Source organism: Meriones unguiculatus, chromosome 4 (assembly GCF_030254825.1).
Source record: "Meriones unguiculatus strain TT.TT164.6M chromosome 4, Bangor_MerUng_6.1, whole genome shotgun sequence".
NCBI classification, from domain to species: domain Eukaryota; kingdom Metazoa; phylum Chordata; class Mammalia; order Rodentia; family Muridae; genus Meriones; species Meriones unguiculatus.
Window position 1 is genome coordinate 25216678 of NC_083352.1, and position 23116 is coordinate 25239793.

Genomic DNA, 23116 nt, shown 5'->3' on the forward strand with positions numbered 1-23116 from the left:
TGTCAACTCGCCTGAAACTGTGCCTTCCTGATATCCAAATACCCTGATTTTCCCGAGGACACAGGGAAGATGACTTTGAACTTGAGATCACAGGTGTGGTGGTGTGTGCTACCATGTCTGTGTATGGCCTCCATTTAACATTTAACATTTAACATTGGGGGTAAGACATTCAATTTTGTTTAGTAGTTGTCACCACTGATAGGGTTTTGTTGTTGTCTGTTTCTTTCAATTCTTTGAACCTTAACACTTGTGGGGCTGGAAAGATGGCTCAGTGGTCAAGAGCACTGGCTGTCCTATAGAGAATGCTGGTTCAATTCCCAGTATGCACATGACAGCTCACAATATCTAACTCTCAGGGGAGTCAGTCCCAGGGTGCCCTCTTCCAACCTCCTCCTCACCTCCACAGGCACTGCATACACGTGGTGCACAAACATCCATACAGGCAAGATACCCAAAGACGTAAAGTAAAAACAAAAGTTAAAAAAAATAAATAAATAAAAGCTGTCATGGCTATTTGTTTGTTTGTTGTTTTTTTATGTGTTTGTATTTTTATGTCCCATTCAGTCCTTGGGTTGAGGGTTGGTGTCCCTTCAGAACTCCTCTGTAGGAACCTAATCCAATAGGACAGTACTTAGAGGTAGGCGTTTGGCATTGGGTAAACTGTGAGTGCTCTGCCCACATAAAGGGATTAGCCCTGTTACAAGAGATCCAAAGGAGCATGATTGTTAGTCACAGTGCCCTAGAGGAGGCATAGAGCTGATGGAAGTGGGTGGATATTACTAAGGGGATTTAAGTCTGTTTACATAGCACAGGATGCACAGTTCACCAGGTGTCTGCAGGCTGGAGAGGCTAAGAGCCTCATAGCTACTCAATCCACGGGGCTGGAGGCCTGAGCTGTCCCAGGTAAGGGCACTCACCGGCTACGAGCAAAGGCACACCAGCAAGCAGCAATGCTTCCCTCCAGAGCCCCTCACATCTGAACCCTGCCAGGAGGTGCTACCCACTCAGAGGAGAGTCTTCATCCAGTTCATCCTTCCTGGAGACATCCTCAAAATCCACATCTCTTCGCTGAGACCAAATCCAATCAAGCTGACAACGAAGATTAACTGTAACTCTAGTCCCTATCCCTACACTCTCTGCTCTTTAACTTACACCATGTAGAAATGATGCCATCATAAAAGTCTTTCTTACTTTCTTGTGGTGTGTGTGTGTGTGTGTGTGTGTGTGTGTATTTGCATGGGGAGTGGAGAAAGCCCTGAGTGAATGAAGTTCTCAGTGAATGTGTGCTGTTGATATGGGAACAGCCATGTCAAGTATCCTAGCCTCCGACTCATGGGAAATGGCAAAGCCTTTCCTTTGGGTCCATGTAGAGATGCTGAAGTGTGTGCAGAAAATATACAAACACACACATATCCTGCTTCCTCACTCCACAAACGAATGGCCTGCAGATTTCTCCCCTATGAAGGCTGGTTCTACTGAGATTAATTTCAGCCTGTCTCCTTGGACCACCTGATTCCCATAAAGCCTGCCTCCTGTGTATATGTATACAATAGTGCCACTCCTTATCCAGCTGTATGGAATAAGCCCACCTCTCTGTTCAGCTCTGTATCATAAACACACCACGCTTCCAGAGTGCTGTGGCTTCTCCGTCAGAGACCAGGCCACCCAGTTCTTTTCTGTGTTTGTGTTTGTGTTTGTGTTTGTGTTTGTGTTTGTCTTTTCCTCATTCCCCTGCTTCCCCAGTCAGGCCCATCCCTGGAGCCATGCTGGTCACAGCAAAGTTGCTTAGGCCTGCCTTGAACTTGTTCTATTGACCAGCCATGTCTTAACTTTATTTATTTTAAATCACAGGTGTGTGTTTGTATGTTGCCTGTGTACTGGGGTGGGCACATAAGTGTGGGTGCTCGGGGAGGTTAGAGGGGTCAGATCTCCTAGCACTAGAGTTACGGGTGGTTGTGATTGAACTGAATTAGCTGCTGGCAAGAGGGTCCTCTTTTTTTAATTTTTATTTTTTATCTTAATTAGTTTATTCACTTTGTTTCCCAGCTATAGCCCCCTCCTTCATTCCCTTCCAATCCCACCCTCCTTCCTTCATTTCTCCCCATGCCTCTCTCCTAGTCCACTGATAGGGGAGGTCCTCTTCCCCTCCATCTGACCCTAGCTTATCAGGTCTCATCAGCACTGGCTGCATTGTCTTCCTCTGTGGCCTGGCAAGGCTGCTTCCCCCTCAGGCATGGGGGGTGATCAAAGAGCAGGCCACTGAGTTAAGAGGGGTCCTTTGTTTCTCCCAGCCTCCTATGTTTCTTTGAGAGAGGGTCTCACTATGCAGCATTAGCTGGTCTGGAACTCATGGCCTCAAACTCACAGAGATCGCAGAGATCAATCTGCCTTTGTTCCCCAGTGCTGGGATTAAAGCTGTGGGATCCCAACCTGGATTTCTTTTTAAATTTTATTTTATTTTTATGTATATGGGTGTTTTGCCTCCAGTTACGTCTGTGTGCCACTTTTGTGTCTAGTGTCTGTGGAAGCCAAAAGAGGGTGTGGGATCCATTGGAACTGGAGTTAGAGACAGTTGTCTCTTTATGGGTGCCTGAAATTGAACCCAGGTCCTCTGGGTTCATCACTCTTAACCACTAATAGCTCTCAAGAACCTGGCCTTCAGCATTTTTAAAAGAATACAGATTCATGGTTTTGTTCAATCTTTTTATTCAGATCTTCAATAATAAAAATAGCCAACATAAAATAAATAATATCCACATGCTTTAAAAATTAGGAAAAGGAAAAACACGTAAGAGAGAAAAGTTAACCCATCAGGAAAACTCTGGCTTGAGAAAATGGGTTGTGGGGTAATGGTGCACATCACTAAGCCTGATGACCCTAAGCCTGATCCTGGAACACATATGGTAGGAGGATAAAACAATCTCCAAAGGTTGTCCCCTAGCCCCCACATGTGTACTTGTACACGCGAGCACGCTCATACACACTCATTAAATAAATGTAATTTTAAAGACTGGAAAAAAAACACAGGGCTGGAGAGATGGCTCAGAGGTTAAGAGTACTAGCTGCTCTTCCAGAGGTCCTGAGTTCAATTCCCAGCAACCACATGGTGGCTCCAACTATCTATAATGAGATCTGGTGCCCTCTTCTGGTCTGCAGGTGTACATGCAGGCAGAACTTTGCATACATAATAAATAAGTCTTTAAAAAAAAAGATTGAAAAAACCCTACAAATGACAGACAATGGAATTAACAGATGCAGATTTAGATATACCAATAATGAAAAATGGTTAAATCAGTCAGAACACGGTATCTAGGAAAGCGCTACAGGAAAACTTATTCTGTATGCTATTTTTAAAAATGTTGGAAAGGCCAGGGTCTGGTGGCACACACCTTTAATCCCAATGGCGGCAGGTGGCAAAGCAAGTTCCAGGTCAGCCAGAGCTACAGAGTGAGAGGTGAGAGGGAGGGGCTAGGGAGATGTGAGACCTGGCCTCAGACTCACTGTGTAGCCAAGGACGACCCTGAGCTCCTCATCCTTTATCTCTCCCTCCCAAGTACTAGGATTGCGAATGTGTAATCACCATGCCTGGTTTTTCTTGCTTGCTTGCTTGCTTTCTATTTCTTTCTTTCTTTCTTTCTTTCTTTCTTTCTTTCTTTCTTTCTTTCTTTCTTTCTTTCTTTCTTTCTTTCTTTCTTGGTTTTTCGAGATGGGAATACCGGGTTTCTCTGTGTAGCTTTGGCTGTCCTGTACTCCCTTTGTAAACCAAGCTGGTCTTGAACTCACAGAGATCCGCCTGCCTCTGCCTCTGCTGGCATTACAGGGGTGAACCACCACGCCAGCTTAAAAAAAAATCTTAAATGTTGCAATGTACTTAATGGCTCAGTTGTTAAAGTGTGTGCTACATAAGCTTGAGGGCCTTAGTTCGGATGCTCAGGGCCCATATTAAAGCCAGGAGCAGCTCTGAAAACTCAGTACGGGGGATTGAGGGAGATGGACAGATCCCTGCCAGTCACTGGCTAGTCAAATCAGGAAGGTTCTCTCCCAGATCCTGTCTGGAAAAACAAGGTGGCAAGTGACTGAGCTAGAGAACAGACACCAGCCTTTGGCTTCACACATACTTGTGCATGCATGTGCCTGAATGTCTACATCCACATGACACACCCCTTAAAAAGCTAAATACTTACAAAAATAATACTACATACTTAGACTTAGGATGGGGATGGTAGTCATTTCTAAAGCTTCCGTCTGTCCCTTTCAAAAGGCATTGAATTATACACCAAACAGATGAATTAAGCTCAATTGTAGGGGCTGGAGGGATGGTGCAGCAGTTAAGAGGACTGTCTTCTCTTCCAGAGGTCCTGAGTTCGATTCCCGGCAACCACGTGGTGGCTCACAACCATCTATAATGTGATCTGATGCCCTCTTCTGGCGTGCAGGTGTACATGCAGATAGAGCACTCATATGCATAAGAGAAATAATTTTTTTATTGCTTATAATGTAGTACTTGGGAGGTAAAGATAAAGGATGAGGAGCTCAGGGTTGTCCTTGGCTACACAGTGAGTTTGAGACCAGCTGGGGATGTGTAATTAATTGTGAGACCCGTCTAACATCTTTCTAGCCCCCACCGCTCACTGTAGCTCTGGCTGACCTGGAACTCTATGTAGACCATGCCACCTGCCTCCACTGGGATTAAAGGTGTGTGCCACCACACCCTGGCCTTTTCATAAGTGCAGTTGTAATTTCCCCTGGCTGTCTCTTCTGGGGTCTAAGTCCAGTAACGTGTTCCCCCACCCCCAATACCTCCTCTCCAGAACCCCCCACCCGCCACCCTCAGCCCTGACTGTCTGGCTGTACTGGAATTCCCTAAGTAGATCAGACTAATCAATCGCAGACTCACAGAGATATGTCCGCCTCTGCCTCCCAAGTGCATGATCAAAGGCTTGTGCCAGCCACAGCCAGCTCTAAGCCAGCCAGCTGTCAATCTAGTTTCTCAACAAAGCACAGTTACAAACTGCCTCTTACAGTAAAAAGCGCTTCCGGGCTAACTTCGCAGTTCGCAGTTATGTTTTATTCCCTTAATTTTTTATCCAATATTGGACACTGCAAACACGTAATAAGTACAAGTCACACTGGTGTGCACAAAGCCAGACACCGGGGTTACAGATGGTTCTCAGCCAACACGTAGGACCTGGGGATCGAACTCTGCTCCTCTGGAAGAGCAGTCAGTGCTCTTAACCGCTGAGCCATCTGTCCAGCAGTTTTTAAACAGGACACTCGTGTAAGTGAAATTGAATACTTGCAATTGCCTCAGGATGGCACCTTTCTCATCACTTAGCAGTATTGATCCTTAGGACAAGGATCCTTAGGACAAGCAGAAAAGCTGCCCTTTCCCATTTGTGATCCAGAAGGAAGCCGCGTGTGGGGTGGTGGAAATTCTTTAACTGTGTGTATTTATCTGTATCTATTTCTCTCAACAACGCTACCTATCTATACACCTTTATCCCCATTAAACTTTAACCCAGTGATTTCAGCAGTCATTGATGGTTCCTAACAATGCCGCTTTCACGGTGACTTTGCAAAATGTTTTCGCAGTGTTTTTCCGTTTACATTTTATTGCAGGGTACTCTACTAGAAGGAAAAAAAATCTTCCTTCTACCTTGGTGCCCTTGAGCCCAGTTTCCTCCTATCCTACCTCCACTACCCAAGTCCTGTTTTTTAAGGAGAAAAAAAAAACCTTAATAAACTGTGTATAGCATTCTAATTCGGTGTGTTCCGGTCGGTGTTGGGGACCTAGCAGCCCTCATTTCTTTGTTGTGGAGCCTCCCAGCCTCATGCTTATGTGAACTGGGACCTTGGGCGGTTTAGTCAGAAGCTCTCTCCCAGTCTGTTCCACAGTGTGGCGAGGCCATCAACGCCTTTCTCTGAGCTTCATCTATGGACCACAGAAATCCTCCCTGCCATTCGACTCATTATCCCAGCCCCCTCTGAAGAGCACAAGCCTCCCAGAATCAGCCGAAAGAGGAAGATGGGTAAAGGCCGACGGGAATCGGCAGCGCAGGCGCGAATCAGGGGCTGGAAAAACAAAAACGGTCGCGACCTTGGTCGGGGTCCCCGCGCCTGCAGGAACTTAGATCGCGGGCCACGGGGCGGGTGCCGGCGAAGGGCGGGGACTGGGGCCCCGGGGCGCCGCCCGCCGCGGGTGCTTTGCTTAGTCACGGCGGCGCCGCGCCCCGCTCCCCGCGCGCACTTCCGCGCATGGCGCTGCTGCCGCGGGCGCTGAGCGTGGCCGCGTCCCCGAGCCTGCGGCGGGCGGCGCGCGCGCTCACCTGCGCCATGGCGAGTCCGCACGAGCCGCAGCCCCCGGCCGCCGCCGCCGCCGCCTTCGACTACCTGGTGATCGGCGGCGGCTCGGGCGGCCTGGCCAGCGCGCGGCGGGCGGCGGAGCTCGGCGCCAGGGCCGCCGTGGTGGAGAGTCACAAGCTGGGTGGCACTTGCGTGAGTACCGGGGCCCTGGGGCCGCGGCGGCGGCGCGCTCTGCCAGGGCCTTTGCGCGCCGGGCGCCCGGGGTGCTTCCCCGCTCCGGGCCCCTGGAGATAGCGGGAAAGAGGGTAAAGCCACCGAGCCCGCCGCTCAGCACAGGTGCAATGCTAACGAAAGCCAAAACCTAAAGCCGGCGTGCATCTCCATGCGGGGGAGTATAGCATCCGCCGTCCGAGCCAGGGAAATAAGAAACTGCCTCTGGGAAACTGCTAGTGGAGTGGGCGAGGAGGGCGAGGGGAGCAGTGGAGGCTCGGGCGTTGAAGAGTGGGGCCTGATCTTCTGTTTCAAGGGCAGAGTAGTTCCCAACTTTGGGTGCCTATTGTAACCCCCTGGAGAGTTGAAGGTCTGCCACCCGTGTTCCCGCGCTCCCAAGACTCTGTGTAGCTGGAGGTGAGGAGTGGAGGAGTGGATGTTAGCAAGCTCGGAAACACGCAATTGATCCAACGCGGAGAACTTCCAGCCCCCTCCAAAGAAAAACCTTAAGGGGTTTTCTCCGAGCCTTATGATGCCTTTTTTGTTTTGCATCGTTTGGGGACAGGTTTTCAAATTAAAAAGAGAGAGAAAGGTGATCAATCTTGAGATTGAAAGATAATATTTTTAATAGCCTCGTATCCACATGATTGTGGCCTTTTCCTATCACAAGATCTAGTCAGAATTCTTGTTGGTGATTGAAAAATGCTGAACCCAAATACCACCTGAGATTGGGGATAGGTTCTCTAAATGCCTTTGAAGACTGATACTTAAGTTATAGTAAATTGAGAGCATCTTGGGGCAGGGATGGCCCCTGTATTTGTATACTGCTTGTTACCTTAAAATACCTTTCTCAACAGCTATTTTTGAAATGAATAAAGCTGGAGATGAGTAATTGTGCGCAGGCCCAAGCCACTATTGAATGAACCTGGGGGTGGGAAGTAAAGGAAAAGTCGCTGTTAATGACTGGCGTGCACTTTGATACTAGTCTAGAAAGACTGGAAGACAGATTGAAAGGTTGCTCAGAGCCTGCTCCCTGCCCTTCACAGATAAAGTGGGAGTTTGTAATTTCTCATCGTTGCGGTTCTCTAGGCTTCTGTTGTCCTCCTTCCTTGTTTGTAGTGCCATGGGTTTGTGACATCTGCTGTCATTGTTGGTTCTACTGGCATCAGTCAAGCAGGGCCTGAGGTAGGGGTTTGGTTCCCATTCAGAAGGAGAAGACGTGCCTGGTGATGGTGGTGCCCGCCTGAGGCAGGTGGATCTCTGAGTTTGAGGCCAGCCCAGTCTACAGAGAAATTTCTAGGACAGCTGGGGCTACACAGAGAAATCCTGTCTTGGAGGAGGGGGTTGAAGACAGATGAACTGCTTCCTAGAGTAAGCAAAGGGCAGCGCAGAATGACACTATAACCTGCCCAGTTCCCCCCTCAGCATCTTCCATTCCCATGTAAGCACTGACGTTTTGGGGGTGCCCTTTGCTGATTTAGAGGCCTAACTTTGGGGAGATCCTCAAAGTAGCGTTTGGCTTTAAATTACAAAGCGGGTAGGGCTGCAGCCAGTATCCGAAAGAATGTAATGAAAGGGAAGATGTGGGTTCGGATTTGCTCAAGAGTTGCAGTTACTTGGTCTGTCCAGGGTTGCAATGTGAACTTCCTACACCAAGTAATTTCCAAGCACATGCAGGGGAAACTGTGGCTTTCTGAAGCTGGTCCTTTTATTTTGTTCATGTTTTAGGTCATTAGATTGAATCCTACAGAAGGAAGTGGCTAGATAACAAATGTTTTTCTACAGAGGTCCCTTTCCTCAAAGCACTTGCAGTATGATGAGACCTAATGCAGTCAACCAGGAAGTGGGGTTACCCGGTCAGTCTGTATGTTCATTTATATGAGCGCTTGCATGAATGTTGGTGCACAGCATGCATGCGTGGTGCCTACAGAGGCCAGAAGAGGGCGTCATTGGATCCCCTGGAACTGGAGTTAGGGGCAGTTGTGAGCTGCCATGTGGGTGCTGGGAATCAACCTAGGTCCTCTAGAATAGTGGCTTAAGCACTGAGCTGTCCACAGGCCAGAACTGATGTGTCTTTCTTGTTGCAGGTAGCGACGGCCCAAAGTAAAGTAGTTCAGAGAATTCTCACTTCTTCCTGGGGCACTTGGGGCAGAGGCTTGCCGAGTTCAAGTCCAGCCTGAGCTATATAATGAGCCCTGTCCCTATACACAAAAGAGCCAGTAAGTTTTTCTCTGGCAGTGTTATGTCCAGGTGGTAGGATTACATTTTCTTTCTTTATCCATTTGTTTACTGAATACTATTGGAAATCTGTGTATCAGGTTTTTGTGTTTTGTTTTAATAAAGATTTGTCTTGGAGCCTTGGGGACACTTGCTGCTCTTACAGACGACAGGGTTCACTTCCCAGCACCCACATCACAGCTCATAACTACCTGTCTAATTCCAATTCCAGGGGATCCATTGCCTTCTTATCAACCTTCGCAGGCACTGGCACACATGTGGCACACTTACATCCTTGCGGGCAAAACACATACATAAGATAAAATCTTTTTTAAACTTTCATTTTTATTATTCTGTAGATATATATGTGTGTGTGTTGAGGGCAGGTGTGTGGTCCCCCTGGACTAGAATCACAGGCAATTGTGAGCTGTCCAGCCTGGCATGCTCTTAACTAATGAGCCGTCTCCCCAGCAAACGCTCTTCTCCATGTTTTTATAGACGCCAGAGGGTCACTGCAGTCAGCAAAGCAGTCGTGGTGGGCTGTGTGTGTGTGTGTGTGTGTGTGTGTGTGTAGAGATTGGTAATAAAGCTGGAATTGGCTTTGGAGATTCATCATTCCTGTATGACTATTCTTTTTCAGAAACAAGAATAATAATACGTGTACACGTGTACGGGCAGTTCTATGTAGTTCTCTCTGACCTAGAACTCTGAATATAAACTAGGCTGGCCTCAAACTCAGAGGTCTGCCTGCCTCTGCCTAAGATTAAAGGAATCTAGGCTGGCATTAAAACTATTATATAGCTGAGGATGACCTTGAACTTCTGATCTCCCTATGTTGACCTCCCAAGTTTTGGGATTACAGACACACATCACGGCTTCCTACTTACATGATGCTGGACACGAGCCCAGGATTTTGTACATGGTAGGCAAGTGTAAACTAAACTACATCCAAAGTCTGCTTTTGTTTTGTTTTTGTAAAGACTGTTGCGAAGGTACCAACATTGTCTATGATTTTATTACATTTATTTTGGGGGGACAAGCATGGTGTGGCATGTGTGTGGAAGTCAGAGGGCAGCTTATAGGAGTCAGTGTTCTTGCCATGTGGAGGATCGAACTCACATTGTCAGTGCCTTTATTCATCTTGGCAGCCCCAACCTGGCATTTTATTACTTTTATTCTGCTTTTTATTACAGGAAATTGAACCTATGCCTTGTACATGCTAAGTATATGTTCTGCTCCTGAGCTATGTCTCATGCCTTAAGAACAGTATGTATTTTAATGAGAAACGGGAAACGTGTCCTTTGAAGACCTCTGGTTTTCTTTTTTTGTTTTGTTTTGCTTTTTGTTGTTTTAGTTTGGTTTTTTGGTTTTACTTTGTTTTGTTTTTTGAGACAGGGATTGTCTGTGTAGCCTTGGTTGTCCTAGACTCACTTTGTAGACCAGTCTGGCCTCGAACTCACAGAGATCCTACTGCCTCTTGCTCCCAGAATGTTGGGATTACAGATTTGTGCCACCATGCCCGGCTGACCTTTGGCTTTCTAAAACACTGCATTGGCCCCTGTATTTTTGTTTCACAAAGATCCTAACAGAAAGTCAAGGAACATCATTTTGTTCAATCCCTTTTGCTCTCCTAAAGAGCAAAATGTCAGCTAACACACCTGAGAACGCTCAAGTACGTTTATTTTGGGGGTACAGGGGACATGCATGGTATGGCATGTGTGTAGAGCTGGCCATAGGCACCATGGTGTCAGGATATTGTATAAGGTAGTCTGTGCTGCCATAAAGGTCTGTAAGCCTTATCCTCTAGTAGAAAGGAGGAGCCGCCTCACCCCTACTTGGGAACCAGGTATTATTTAGTCTAAAGTCAACAGAACTGGGGTGTAGCTCAGCAGTACAGCTCTAACCTGAAAGCGGTGAGGTCCCGGGAATCTCAAAGCAAACATTCAACAAGCCACAAAACTCTGAATTAGGGCTCTCCCTCATGAGTCTTCACCCCAGAGCTTCCGATTTAGTGTTTCTGGAGTAAAATCTTACAGATACAGTTTTCAGAGGCTGCACCCACATTTTTGTGGGTGAGTCAGACACAATACCAGGCCTTTGTCAGAATAAGGCCTGGGAAATCACTAGCAGGACTCCAGTAAGCCCCTGAATGATTGCAGAGTGAGACAGCAGAGAGTTTTGTCCTCAGTTAATGCTCTCCAGTTTCATTTTGGCATGCTTCAGGAATGACCAGCATAATACATCTCCTAAGGTTGTCTGCCACGTATGACTGCTTGCTTGCTTGCTTGCTTGCTTGCTTGCTTGCTTGCTTTTAACTTCTGGGTTATCTTTTTTAACTTAAGGGTTTACTTTTTGTTTTGTTTTGGTTTGGTTTTTTTGTTTTGTTTTTTTTTTTTTTTTTATATAGAATTTGTTCCTTTAAGACCCATGGAGAGAAAGTTAGTAAGAAGCCTGGTGTGAGATAACCATGCCCTGTACTGAACTGAAAACTGTCGTCCAGAGCTGCTGCTAAAGCATCTGAGCCACAGAGAAAATCATCCACAGACCCTATAGCCTGAGTTCGTCCTTAGTCTTCTGAATCAGGCAAAAACCAATCAAACAAACGTCATCGTCGTAGGGTGCATTGTATTGTGTTAGATAACAAATAGCTGAGCGTGAGGGCAAAATCAGTTATCTTTTTCCCTAGAGTTAAGGATAACCCCTTATTGCCCAGTGCAGTGAAGAGGGCAGAGGAAACACGTTGGCGATGGTCTTTGAGTTCAGTTTTCAGAGTCTCTTGAAGGCACAAACCACGGCAGGAGAATTGCAGTGAGAAGCTGTCCAGAGGCTGGCTGAATTAGAGCCTCCGGGAGCTTTAATGTCTCTCCCCACTTGGACCCTGGCAGAGTCTTGGGGGAAAGTGTCCTCTGCCTTCCGCTTCTTTGCCCTGTGGGACCTCCAGCCCAGTACTTGGGGAGTGCACTGATTATGGGGCTAGGAGGAACCCAGTTCTTGTGGGGCCCTGTACCTCTTGCCAGGAAGCATTGTGTGGTAAGGGCTGACTGAGTGGCAACACTTTCCTCATTTCTAAGTTGCTACTGCACGTTGCCGCCAGAGAAACCCACAGGGCAGGCCTGGAAAAGGGCTGCTTTGTAGGACTTAATGGCTCTTCATCTCCTGAGCAAACAATGACTTAGCAACATGCAAATCATAACCCAGCCTATTGTCGACATCATATACTTTAACTGCCCAGTGCAGCTTCCTGAACAGCCCCGTCTAAAGGGAGTTCAGTTCCTTTGGGTCTGGTGGGTTCCCCTTAAAAACAGAACATCACCCTTGTTTCCTTGTGAATTTAGGACTTCATAAAATGAGACCCACCTGTTCGCTTACGTTAACTGAACAAGTGGTTGTAAAGGGAGGGCCTGGTTTGAGTTGGTAACAAATAGTATTTAATTTTGGCCATTTGCCTTGTTGGTTGGCTCTTTTTTAAACAGGGTTTCTTTGTGTAACCTTGGCTGCCTCGCACTCACTTTGTAGACCAGGCTGGTCTTGAACTTACAGCAATCCACCTGCCTCTGCCTCCCCAAGTGCTGGGATTACAGGTGGGCGTTATCACACCAGGATATTGATTGGCTTTTTTATAGCAATCTCACTATGTTTTTAATTTTAGAAAGAATATTTTTGGCTAGACAGTAGTGGGACACACCTTTAATCCTAGCACTCTGGAGGAGAGGCAAGTGGATCTCTGTGAGTTCGAGGCCAGCCTGGTCTACAGAGCTGGTTCCAGGACAGCTAAGGCTACACAGAGAAACCCTGTCTACAAAAACTTAAACAAAACAAGAATGTTCTTGAAGGACAAACAAGCAGTTTGTTCAGAAGTAAGGAACAGATCCCCGTTGCTGGGTGGGGACCTGAAAATGAACTGCCTGGTTTTTACATCTTAAATATTTTAATTATTATTTTAAAATGTATATGTGAATAAGCACAGGTGGCTTCAGGGATCACCTGTATCAGATACCCTGGGAACCACAGTTACAGGTGGTCTTGGGATGTCTTCCCAGAAAACTTTTTTACTTTTTTTTTTTTTGAAAGAATCCCATGTAGTCTTGCTTGGCCTCAAACCCACCATATAGCTGGTGCTGGCTTCCACGTCCTGCTCCTCCTACCTCTGCCTTCCATTTGCTAGTATTAGGGGTGTGCCAGAGAGTCTAGAGGACTCCAGGCCTCTGCTGCCAGGTCTAACGTACAGGCCAGCCAGGCAGGAGAAGGGGCTGAGCATGGCTGCTTAGCTCCAGTCTCTCCATCTTGGATGGTCGTTAGCAACACTTTATTGTTTCCTAGTCAGTGAGGTGTCTGATGTCATACCGAGAGGGGTGGGGCTTGGCTTCCACAAAACAAGCTGATTCGTCTGGAAGTCTGTTCTCTGCAGGTACCAAAATTGGACAAGGGCTATTTCAGGATTGTCCTCTTTTACGTCTCCAGGCTCTTACGTGTGTATAGGGACACTACAATGTGGATTCTCTGGCCCAAGGAGGTTGCAGTTTTTCTGTCACTCTCTCCATCTAGTCTCGTGGTCTGTTGTGTGGGCACCTTAGGTAAGCTGAGAGCCCGGGAGACTCCACAAGGTCTGGGGTCAGATCCGTGTAGGATATTAGCCTGGCACAGCTGTGTGCTCAGTGCATTCCTGGAAATGAATAAATAGGTGGACGTTTTTGTTTTTGTTTTTTTGTCGTAAAAAGTAAACCAGACAGCAATAGTGTAGGTCTGGCACCCTCCTTAGGCAGGAGGATAGGTAGTTCAAGGCCAGTGTGGGCTACACGTAGTCCGTCCCAAGAAACAAGTATAAAACTAAATAAAATGCTCACGAGAACACTGCTATGATCCATTAGGAAACAGACATAAAGAGTGAAATAAGGACGTTTTCTCCTTTCTGGAGAACAGTGTTGACTGCTTGGCATATGTACATACACACACACACACACACACACACACACACACACACACACGTACGCATGCACGCACGCATGCACGCACACGAGGCCGCTCAGTGATTGGGTATGTTTTAAGGAATGTGGGGCTATCGCCTCCCCAGGAGAGATCTTAGGAGACCGCCATTGCATGTAGTTCACTGTGGAACACACTCCTTAGTGTGCTATACAACTGCATATGTGTGCACATACATGTTATTTCTAACTTGCTCTGCGGCTCTCTTTTTGTCTTATTACCAGTGTCCCACTCGGTGCGATGATGATGGTGATTATTACTCCTCCTCCTCTGAGTGTAGTGTTATTATTCAGTGTCCCAGTCAGTGCACCTGTGGTCAACAAGTAGGGGATTTTGAGAGACCAGCGTCACATGACTTCTATCACAGTGTATCACTTCATTCTCTTTTATTGTCCGTTATTGCTTTATATCGGAATCTTATTTAAACGTGGAACTCTGTCACAGTGAGAATGTATGGGGAAGAGCACCATAGAATGTGTGTCCTGTCCATAGTGTGAACATTCTGAGTGTTTTGTAATACATCCTACCCCAGAAAGGGTGAGCAACCATACTTTAGAATTCACTACGTAACAGTACATCAGCCTCTGCTCTGCTGTTTAAAACAGCCCAAAAGTATTTCAGAGGCTCAGTATGCAGAAATGGAATACTATGCTGCGGATGGATTGTAAACTGGTTTTCTGTTCTTTATTATGACTGGGTTTCAGGGAACATCCTCTCTTTATGCATGTCTGTTTGTGTGTGTACATGTTTGTGTAGCGTAGATGGACCAAATGGGATGTGTTTGCTATGTTGGTTTGATGAGTCTGTAAGATTTCTTAGCAGTCTACTAGATGGAAAGTATTTCTATAAGATGACCTTTTGGGTATGTTTCTGTGTGCTTGCTTTAGTACACACGTGTGAAAGCCGGGGGTCAACCTCAGGTGTTCCTCGGTTGCTGTACAATTTGCATTTTAGACAGGACCTTTGACTGGTACCTGGGGCTTCCCAATTAGGACAGGCTGCCTGGGCAGAAAGCCTCAGAGACCGGACTGTCTCCCTCTCCCCAGCTTTGGGATGTCCAGCATGCACCGCCCCTCCTGGCATTTTGATGTAGATTCTGTCCTCATGGTCTTCTGGGATGGAAGCTGTCTCTCCAGCCCTAGCCTGCGTTACCTTTATCTCTGCATTTAAAAACATGTAGTTTTCCATTGAATTGCTTTTATTCTGTACTTTCCTATGTACTGATAGTGTGAAGGAAATGTTTATAATCAGCTGTGTGCTTATATGAAACACAGCAATCTCTGTGCATCTAGATTTTCTGATTTTAGGTTCCTTACTTTTCTTGTGGCTCAGGGCAAAGTCTCATGTGGCCAAGGCTGACTTCAAATTTTGCGTAACCAAGGATGGCTTTGAATGCTTAATCCTGCTTTCGCCTTCGGAGGCTGGTATTACAGATGTGTGGTACCATCCTGGGCTTAAATTATGTCTTTGGGCTAGATGATAAAAGTAGCCTTGACAGGAGGGAGAGACAGGTACATCTTTGTGAGGTCAAGGCCAGCCTAGTCTACAGAGTCCCACGCTAGCACAGCTACATATTGAAGCCTGCGTCACCACCTCCAACAAAAGTAACCGTAAACCTTGTTCTTTTTGTTCTTTTGAGACAGGATTTCACCAGTTGCCCAGGTTGGCTTTGAAAACTCCCGTCCTCATGCCCTAGCCTATCCCACCTGCTGAGTGTATAACCTTGTACCACTGACCTAACCCTTCAATTCAGTTTATGAGATCTGTTCAGGTTTTCTTGACTGTGATTAGCAGTGATTGCTCAGTATCCCAGGTTTCATACCCGTACATTATAATCTCATGCTTTTTACCAGCTTATAAATATGTGACACCACCAGTTCACAATTGGTATTGGGAACACACTGATTTAAAAAAAAAAAAGTGCATTTATTTACTTTTGTGAGTACATGTATGCATGAATGCGTGTGCCGTGGCACACACATGGAGGTTAGAGACAACTTGCTGTGGTTGTTTCTCTCCCGTCCATAGGTCCTGAGTATTGAACTCTGTTCGTCAGCCTCGGCTGCAGCTGTCTAGGCGCTGAGCCGCCTCACTGATCCATCCCACGCTGACTCTTTTTAGGGATGCACTGTCAGTATCTTCTCTTAAGGCTGAGAGCTTCTTATCGCAGCGAAATAACTTATCACTGCTTCCTACTCAGTCCTTCCTCCGTTAAAGAGCATCTGGAATGTGTGTGAGGAGGCAGGTCTGCCCGGCCAGGAGAGTGGAAATTTGCTGTTAAAAGCTCAGCTCAGTCTGGGTTTTTCTCCTCAAGCAGCTTTCCTGCTGGTATACACAGAGCTTTTACCTATTCAGTGTGGGCCAGGCTTTGATTTTGTTTTTACTTTTTGAGACAAGGTCTTGTGTAGCCCAGGCTAGACACAAACTTCTCTAAGGCTCCTTCAATTCCAGATCCTCTTGCTTCCACCTCCCAAGTGCTGGGATTCCAGCCTCATCAAGGTTCAGATTTCCTGCTCTCGGGCTTTATAAACACCTTTTTCTATTACTACTTCTTCTTTTTCGTCTTCTAAAATGAAATCTTAAAACTCTGTTTTCCTTTGTGCTGGGAAGCGAGAAAGGTGTGGTCTGCGTTTGTAAATAAGACTTCAGAGCAGGGTGATTGATTGGCTTGGGAGAAAGAGATAGCTTTCCGCTAGTAGTTTGTCCAGGGACTGTCTTGAGTTTTACTCCCGTACTTTAGTGAATTCACAGAGGTTCCCTAAACCAGACTGCTTGAACGGCCCCATTGCCCTTTTCCTTCTCGCTGCCCCACCCCGTCTGGGAAAAATGGGTAAAAGTGTTCTGCTGTGTCATGTGAGGAACGGCATGGTTTTCCAACTCTGGTAGGAGAAGGAAGTGACTGTGGGATCCAGCTCACTGTGACTGTCCCTCGTTACCTCTGGGGTCAAGGATGACTTTGCGTGATGATTGTCGTTCATTTCTGCAGGTGTTTGGATGACTTGAACTGAGCGTTCGTAACCAATGTCTTTTTAATTTTTTCCCCTAGGTGAATGTTGGATGTGTACCCAAAAAGGTAAATTTTTAATTTCTCCTTGAATAAGGGTGTTTGCGAGCATACCAGTCACCCGTTGTTCCTGTTTGTGTTCTGTTGCTGTGACTTGAAGAGGAAAGGGTTTATTTCAGATTACGGCTCACAGTTCCTGGAACTGAATAAAAAGGGACAGAGCTTACAAAAATATAAAGCTTAAAACAGCAGTAAGAGCAATAGTAAAGAAAAAGTATCAGCAATAATAAAAACTTTAAAGGAATAGCTATGAGGCCGTAATATTCTACTTTTTATCGTATTTGTAGGCTAGTAATTTAAAGATGGGTGTTGTTTTTGCCAGTAGTTCAGAATCCTCACTATAAAATCCGTCTAGTCAGGTGAATCTTCTCTCTTAATCCATTTAGTTGTTACTTTCATTCTGTCTCACTCATCCCTTCTGTCTGTCTTCAGCACTCAAGCATGACCACTTCTGATACTTTTTTATAGGTCATGTGGAACACGGCTGTCCACTCGGAATTCATGCATGATCATGTGGATTACGGTTTCCAGAGTTGTGAGAGTAAATTCAATTGGCAGTAAGTGTTACTGCTTGAAGGGGTTCCTGTACAAGTGTGGCTGTTTTGGAATCTAGTCATGCTTTGAGGGATGGGGGCTATTGTGTCCGGGTGTGTACAGGGCTGAGGATATAGCTTGGTCTCCAGTTCTTGCCTCGATTGTGTCTGGGCCTGGGATCAGTCCCCATAACCATAAGTGTGTTTGTGTATGTGTGTCTGTGTTTATGTACAACATAAAATTTACCATTTTGATCATTGTAAATCAGAGTTTGGCTTTAAGTACAAGCACATGATTGTGTAGACGTCGCCGCCCACCCATTTCCAGAGCTTTCCCATATTCCTGAACAATTATTAATAACAAGACTGTCACATTACCCAACACATGCTTCTGTTTAAACATTAAATATTAACTCCTCCTTCCCTACTAGCTCAAGAAACATGTTCTGCTTCCTGTTAAGTTGACCTAACCTGTGCTGTGTACTTCACAGAATCATACAGTCCCCTTTCATGGCTCATTGTATTGTTTAAAGTCATATTCTTAAGTCTGACTGGCTGTAGCTGGCGTCCATAGTGCGTGCTCCTTTGTACAGCGTCTCCGTGTGCTGATCCGGTGGTCTGTGCAAACACTGTGGGTTGGTTGTTTTGTGGCTGTCATGAGTGATGCCTCCGTGAGGACGGTTATCTCCTGGAGACCGGGCCCTCAGTTCTTCCAGGCCTGTACCTAGAAGCACGTTCTGGGTAATAGGACAGTCCTGTGTGGAGCTCTCTAATTGGTGCTGACTTTTGGAGCTGTCAGTTTTTGAAAGAATTTTAGCAAATCTGTTCATTTAAAGTCCATCATGTACCAGGCCATACCAGCTCCCCTGGTATTTTTTTTTTCCTTTTTAAAATATCACATTTATTTATTTTGTGTGTGTGGCACATGCATACGGCAGCCCGTGGGGCATGCCCATGTGGAAAAGTCAGAAAACAACTGGTAGTATTGGTTCTGTCCTTCCATCTTATAGGTCATGGGCATTGAACTCAGGTAGTCAGGTTGGCAGCATGTGGCCTTTGTTTTTGTTTTTCCAGACAGGGTTTCTCTGTGTAGCCTTGGCTGTCCTGGGACTCACTCCATAGACCAGGTTGGCCTTGAACTCAGAGGTCCACCTGCCTCTGCCTCCTCAGTGCTAGGATTAAAAAGCATGTGTCACCATCTCCCCAGCCCATCTTCTGATTTTCTGTACAGAAAGAAGTATGTGTATTGCAGATGCCATCGGAGCATGCTCCAGATTGGAACAGGACATCAGCGTGGAAGCCGCTGGCATGGGCCAGTGGAGTACACTGTCTTCAGACAGTTGCTTGCTTCGTTCTTGCTGAGAGTCAGTAGTGTTGGAGGCCAGTGTCCTGGCTACTAAGTGAAGAAAGAAAATACTGTTTCCGAGTACTCACTTAGGTCTCTTTACAGTGTCATCAAGGAGAAGCGGGATGCTTACGTGAGCCGCCTGAACACCATCTATCAAAACAATTTAACCAAGGTGTGTATGCCGCCCTCTGAACTCAGTGACGGAGCCACTTGACAGTGGAGGAGGCACCAGACCTAACCAGACAAAAATGTAGCCGTTGGATAGGTCTTATTATTTCTGTATATTTTTCTATTAACAGTTTTGAAGTGGGCATTCCTGATCCAGTAAGCCAGTCTCTTTTCTACAAAGAGTAGACAGAATATGCCAAGTCCGTAGACGAGGTGTGCATCTTGAGTAGCTCTGTCCTCCAGGGTAATCAGAAACTAAAACCAAGATAGGTGGAATTATAGAGCAGTGTGCTGGTCACAGCCAGGAGCACAAGTGTTGATCATTTGCTTAGAACAGCTTCTTAACAGAGCAAACGCTGATTCCTAAACTTATATTTGTAGGTAAATTCTTATCAAGAAAATTAGACAGAGGTGTACTTGCCTACAGCAAATATTTGTTCTCCGCCCCTCTCCTGATGCCTTTTTTAAATGAAAGACTTATTTTTACTTACGTGTATGTGTGCGGATGCGGGTGCGGGTGCCCATTGAGGCCCAGAAGGTGTCAGAGGCTGGGGAGCTGCAGTTACAGGCAGTTTCAAGCCACGTGACATAGAGGCTAAGATCCAAATCTGGGTCTTCAGGAAGAGCAGCAAGCTGTCCTAACCACTAAGCCATCTCCCCAGCATCCCTGCCCTTTTGTAGCGTCTTAGAATGGAGCTCTGGCTAGCCTGGAACTCACTGTGTAGACCAGACCGGTCCTCATGTCTACCCCTGCCTCTTGAGTGCTGGGATTACAGGCATGTGCCACCATGTCCAGCTCCTAGTGGGATTTTTTTTAAATGGTGCTAACTAACTCTTTAGAAAAAGATGGACAGAAGCGATGTCTCACAGTTAAGAGTGCTGGCTGCTTTTCTAGAGGATGCAAGTTCAAATTCCAGCCCCCACATAGTGACTGACAACTGTAATTTCAGTCTCAGGGGATTTGATGCTGTCTTTTGGCCTCTGCAGACGCTACGTGTATGTGGTGCCCATGCAGATGGCAACACCCATGCACATAAAATAAAAAGAAATTAATTTTTCAAAAAAGCTAGGAAAGTGGTCGAGAAATAGCATTTTACAAAACGTGGGCTTGGCGTGCGGTAGAGCTTACCCTGACCTTGCAGTGATAGGGCAAAGAACCCTTGATGCCAAGTCCCAGGCAGGGCAGCCCTTTCTCCAAACTATCATCTGCGCTGTCACCACCCAGCCCTTTTTGTCCCATGGCCAACTCACTGCCCCCAAGAAAGGCTTTTAGGGGTACTTGTGGGTTGGCATTAATTGAGATTCAGTTAATTAAGCCAGGCGCCCACAGGAGCAGGCCTGGAGGGGAGGTTGGGAGGAAAGAAGGAATTCAGAACCAGACGTGCTGAAGAATGTTGACTCACCCTTTTTGGGCGCATACTTACGTGGCTCCTGCAGCTTTTAATAGTCCACCTTCATGTGCCAGGCCATAGGTCACAGCTGGCTGGAGTTTGCTGGCGGCCCTCAGATTGACCCCTTGTCAGAGTTCTACCATCAGCATCACTGTCCTCAGAATTTCCATGGGAGACAATCACTTAGAGTTTGGTTTTGGTTTATTTTATTTTTTTTAACTTCCTACCAAAAAAAGAAAAAAATATATTTCTCTGGTGTCTATTCCTAACTTTTATGTCCCTGTCCTCCTTATCTCCCTCTCCTCTGGCATATCATGTTTTACTGTTTTTTCACTGTAAGGAAGACTTTCACCTTCAACCCATGGAGTCAGACACAGTGTCTTTTTCCTTGGGATGCCTGGCATGGTTTCTGTTTGCTTGGTCCTGACTCCTGGTCGCACCGAGCTTTCTCCTTGTAGTCCACACCAGTACTAGCTGGCAACAAGTTCTCCTGCGTATCCGTTACCACCCAGGAGGTATAAGAATGTGGGCAACGGAATCTATCTTTCCATTTACAAACCCCAAATCAAAACCTTCAATGGAGCGGTGTGCAGTGGCACTCACCCGTAAGCCCAGCTGAGGCAGGAGGATTGCTGTTCTGAAGGAAACTACAAGCCAGTTGTAGTGCTGAGCTTTGTAACCCTAACACTCGACAGTTAAGCAGAAGAATCAGCACTTTGAGATCATGCATGAGTATGTAATTGGGTTGGAAGCTAGCCTAGGCTGTTTTCTGGTGAAGGAATTAGGAGTTGATATATTGTGCAGAGAGATGTTCTTTGAGACGGTTTCCTGTAGCTCAGACTGCCTGGGAACTTGCTATATAGCTAAGAAGGACCCTGAGTACCTGATCCCAAATGCTGGGTGTTAAGAAGGCACCACCACTCCCAACTCAGTGCTCTTCGTTTGTTTGCTTTTTAAGTTTTAAGAATATGCTAACGTACCTGTTCCTTCTCTAGTCCAACATAGAGATCATCCATGGCTATGCAACGTTTGCAGATGGCCCTCGGCCCACGGTGGAAGTCAATGGGAAAAAGTACACCGCTCCTCACATCCTGATTGCCACAGGCGGTGTGCCCACAGTTCCTCATGAGAGCCAGATCCCAGGTGGGTCTTCCAAAGGCCAGCACGGTCAGGGGGCCTACAAGTCACAGGGTGGGATCTGCCTACGCTCGTTCTATCTTGAGAAAGGTCAGAAAAGAAGGTCCCCAGAGCCTAAATCTAACTAAGTGGTAATGGACAATGAGGCAAAGAAAGCTGTTTCATCCAGCTCAGGACTCAGCCCGGGAACCATGGGGGAATTACCTTTTCTCTCCTGGTGTGGCATGGGGGTGCTGCCAGTCTGGAGTTGCCAGACAAGTTATTTCTAAGACTCAGCATACAGTAACTGTTCAGGAGAGAGAAATCTCATAAAGAATTAGCTCTCCCTCGTACCATGTTTTTGCATCTTATATAGCAAGGTGTAAAAGATGAACCTAGCCAGGAATCGCAGAGGTGGTCCCACCTGCCATGTGTCTGCATATCGGGCTAAGTGCTAGGGTTGAGTCATGAACAGGCTGCCGTGTTCACTCTCAGAAAGCATTAGTCACTCTTCCTCCCACATGATATTGTTAGTCTTGGATAGTGAGTGTCTTAATGTTTTATTGCTGTGGTAAAAGACTCTAGACAAAAGCCCCTTAAGCAAGAAAGGGTTTATTCCGGGCCACAGTTGAGATTGCAATCTGTCATGCAGGGAGGTCACAAGGGCAGGAGCCTGAGGGAGCCGGCCGCAGCACATCACAGTAATGAAACAGAACACTGAATGCATGCTTGCGGTTGCCCAGTTCTTTCTCCACACATCCAGGGGGATCCTGGCTAGGGGATGGCACTGCCCATAGGTGTGTCTTCCCGGTCAGCTCATCCCTCTCAGTCATGCCCAGAGGCCTTGTCTCCCATGAGATTCTACTTCTTTCATATTGACAACTGACAAAAGCTGTAGTGGTGGACATACTTTATATATCTCTTTGCTTTTCATGGCCTGGCTCTATAACTTGTGAAGTTTTGAATGCTTATGGAGCACTTTGAGTGTGTGCATTTATGCTTTAAGCAGATCTTGCTCTGTTTGTTTTGATTTTGAGAGATAGTCTCCTGTAACTCGGGCTGGCTTTGAACTTGCTATGTAGTAAACAATGACCTCAAATTCCTGATGCTTCTGCCTCTACTGGAATTATAGGCATGTGCCATTTTTCTTTTATTGTAGTTATTTTCTTTCTTTTTTCCTCCCCTTTGAAATTTTAAGCAGGGCTTATAGCCCCCAAAGCTAAAGAACAACCACTGTAAAAGACACAAAGATAGCATTCTCAAGTGACATAATATTAACTTGGGAATATTGGGTGTTGCATAACGTTTGATAGAACCAGTCTCTATTATTCATTGTTCAGTGGAAAAAGAAAAGAGAAAAGAGAAGGCCTGGAGAGATGGCTCAGTGGGTCAGAACACTGACCGTTCTTTAGAGGACCCAGATTTGGTTTCCACTACCCCCATCGTGGTTCAGAAATAACTGCAACTTCCATTCCAGAGAATTGAACACCTTCCTCAGGCCTCACAGGCGCCAGGCACCCACATGGTTGTCTGTATGCTGGAGAGGCTGAGCACCCAGCCGCTGCTCAATCCCCAGGGATGGATGCCGTGGCTGTCCCATTCTGGCACTACAGGCCTAGGGGATTCCTAGAGAGCCCTGGTCTTTGCCCATGCTGGGGGGACTGAAGCACCAGTGTTCCCAAGTCAAAGAAGGGTGACAGCAACGGAACAACAGGGTAGATGCACTCACCAGCAATGAGTGTGGGTGAGGGCAAAAGTTCCTCTTCTCTGCCCCCAGACCTCA

The 23116-nt window shown here is 46.4% G+C and overlaps 1 protein-coding gene across 1 annotated transcript in view; it reads left to right on the forward strand.

The window, feature by feature from the left end:
• The first annotated feature begins 6240 nt into the window (after positions 1–6240).
• Gsr (glutathione-disulfide reductase) overlaps positions 6241–23116 on the forward strand; it is a 36215-nt gene continuing 19339 nt past the window's right edge. Inside the window, exons 1-5 of the mRNA XM_021636518.2 lie at positions 6241–6495; positions 16760–16786; positions 17246–17334; positions 18761–18830; positions 21213–21360. Of these exons, the coding sequence (XP_021492193.2) occupies positions 6256–6495; positions 16760–16786; positions 17246–17334; positions 18761–18830; positions 21213–21360 (574 nt within the window). The 5' untranslated portion in view covers positions 6241–6255. The remainder of the gene's footprint in view (positions 6496–16759; positions 16787–17245; positions 17335–18760; positions 18831–21212; positions 21361–23116) is intronic.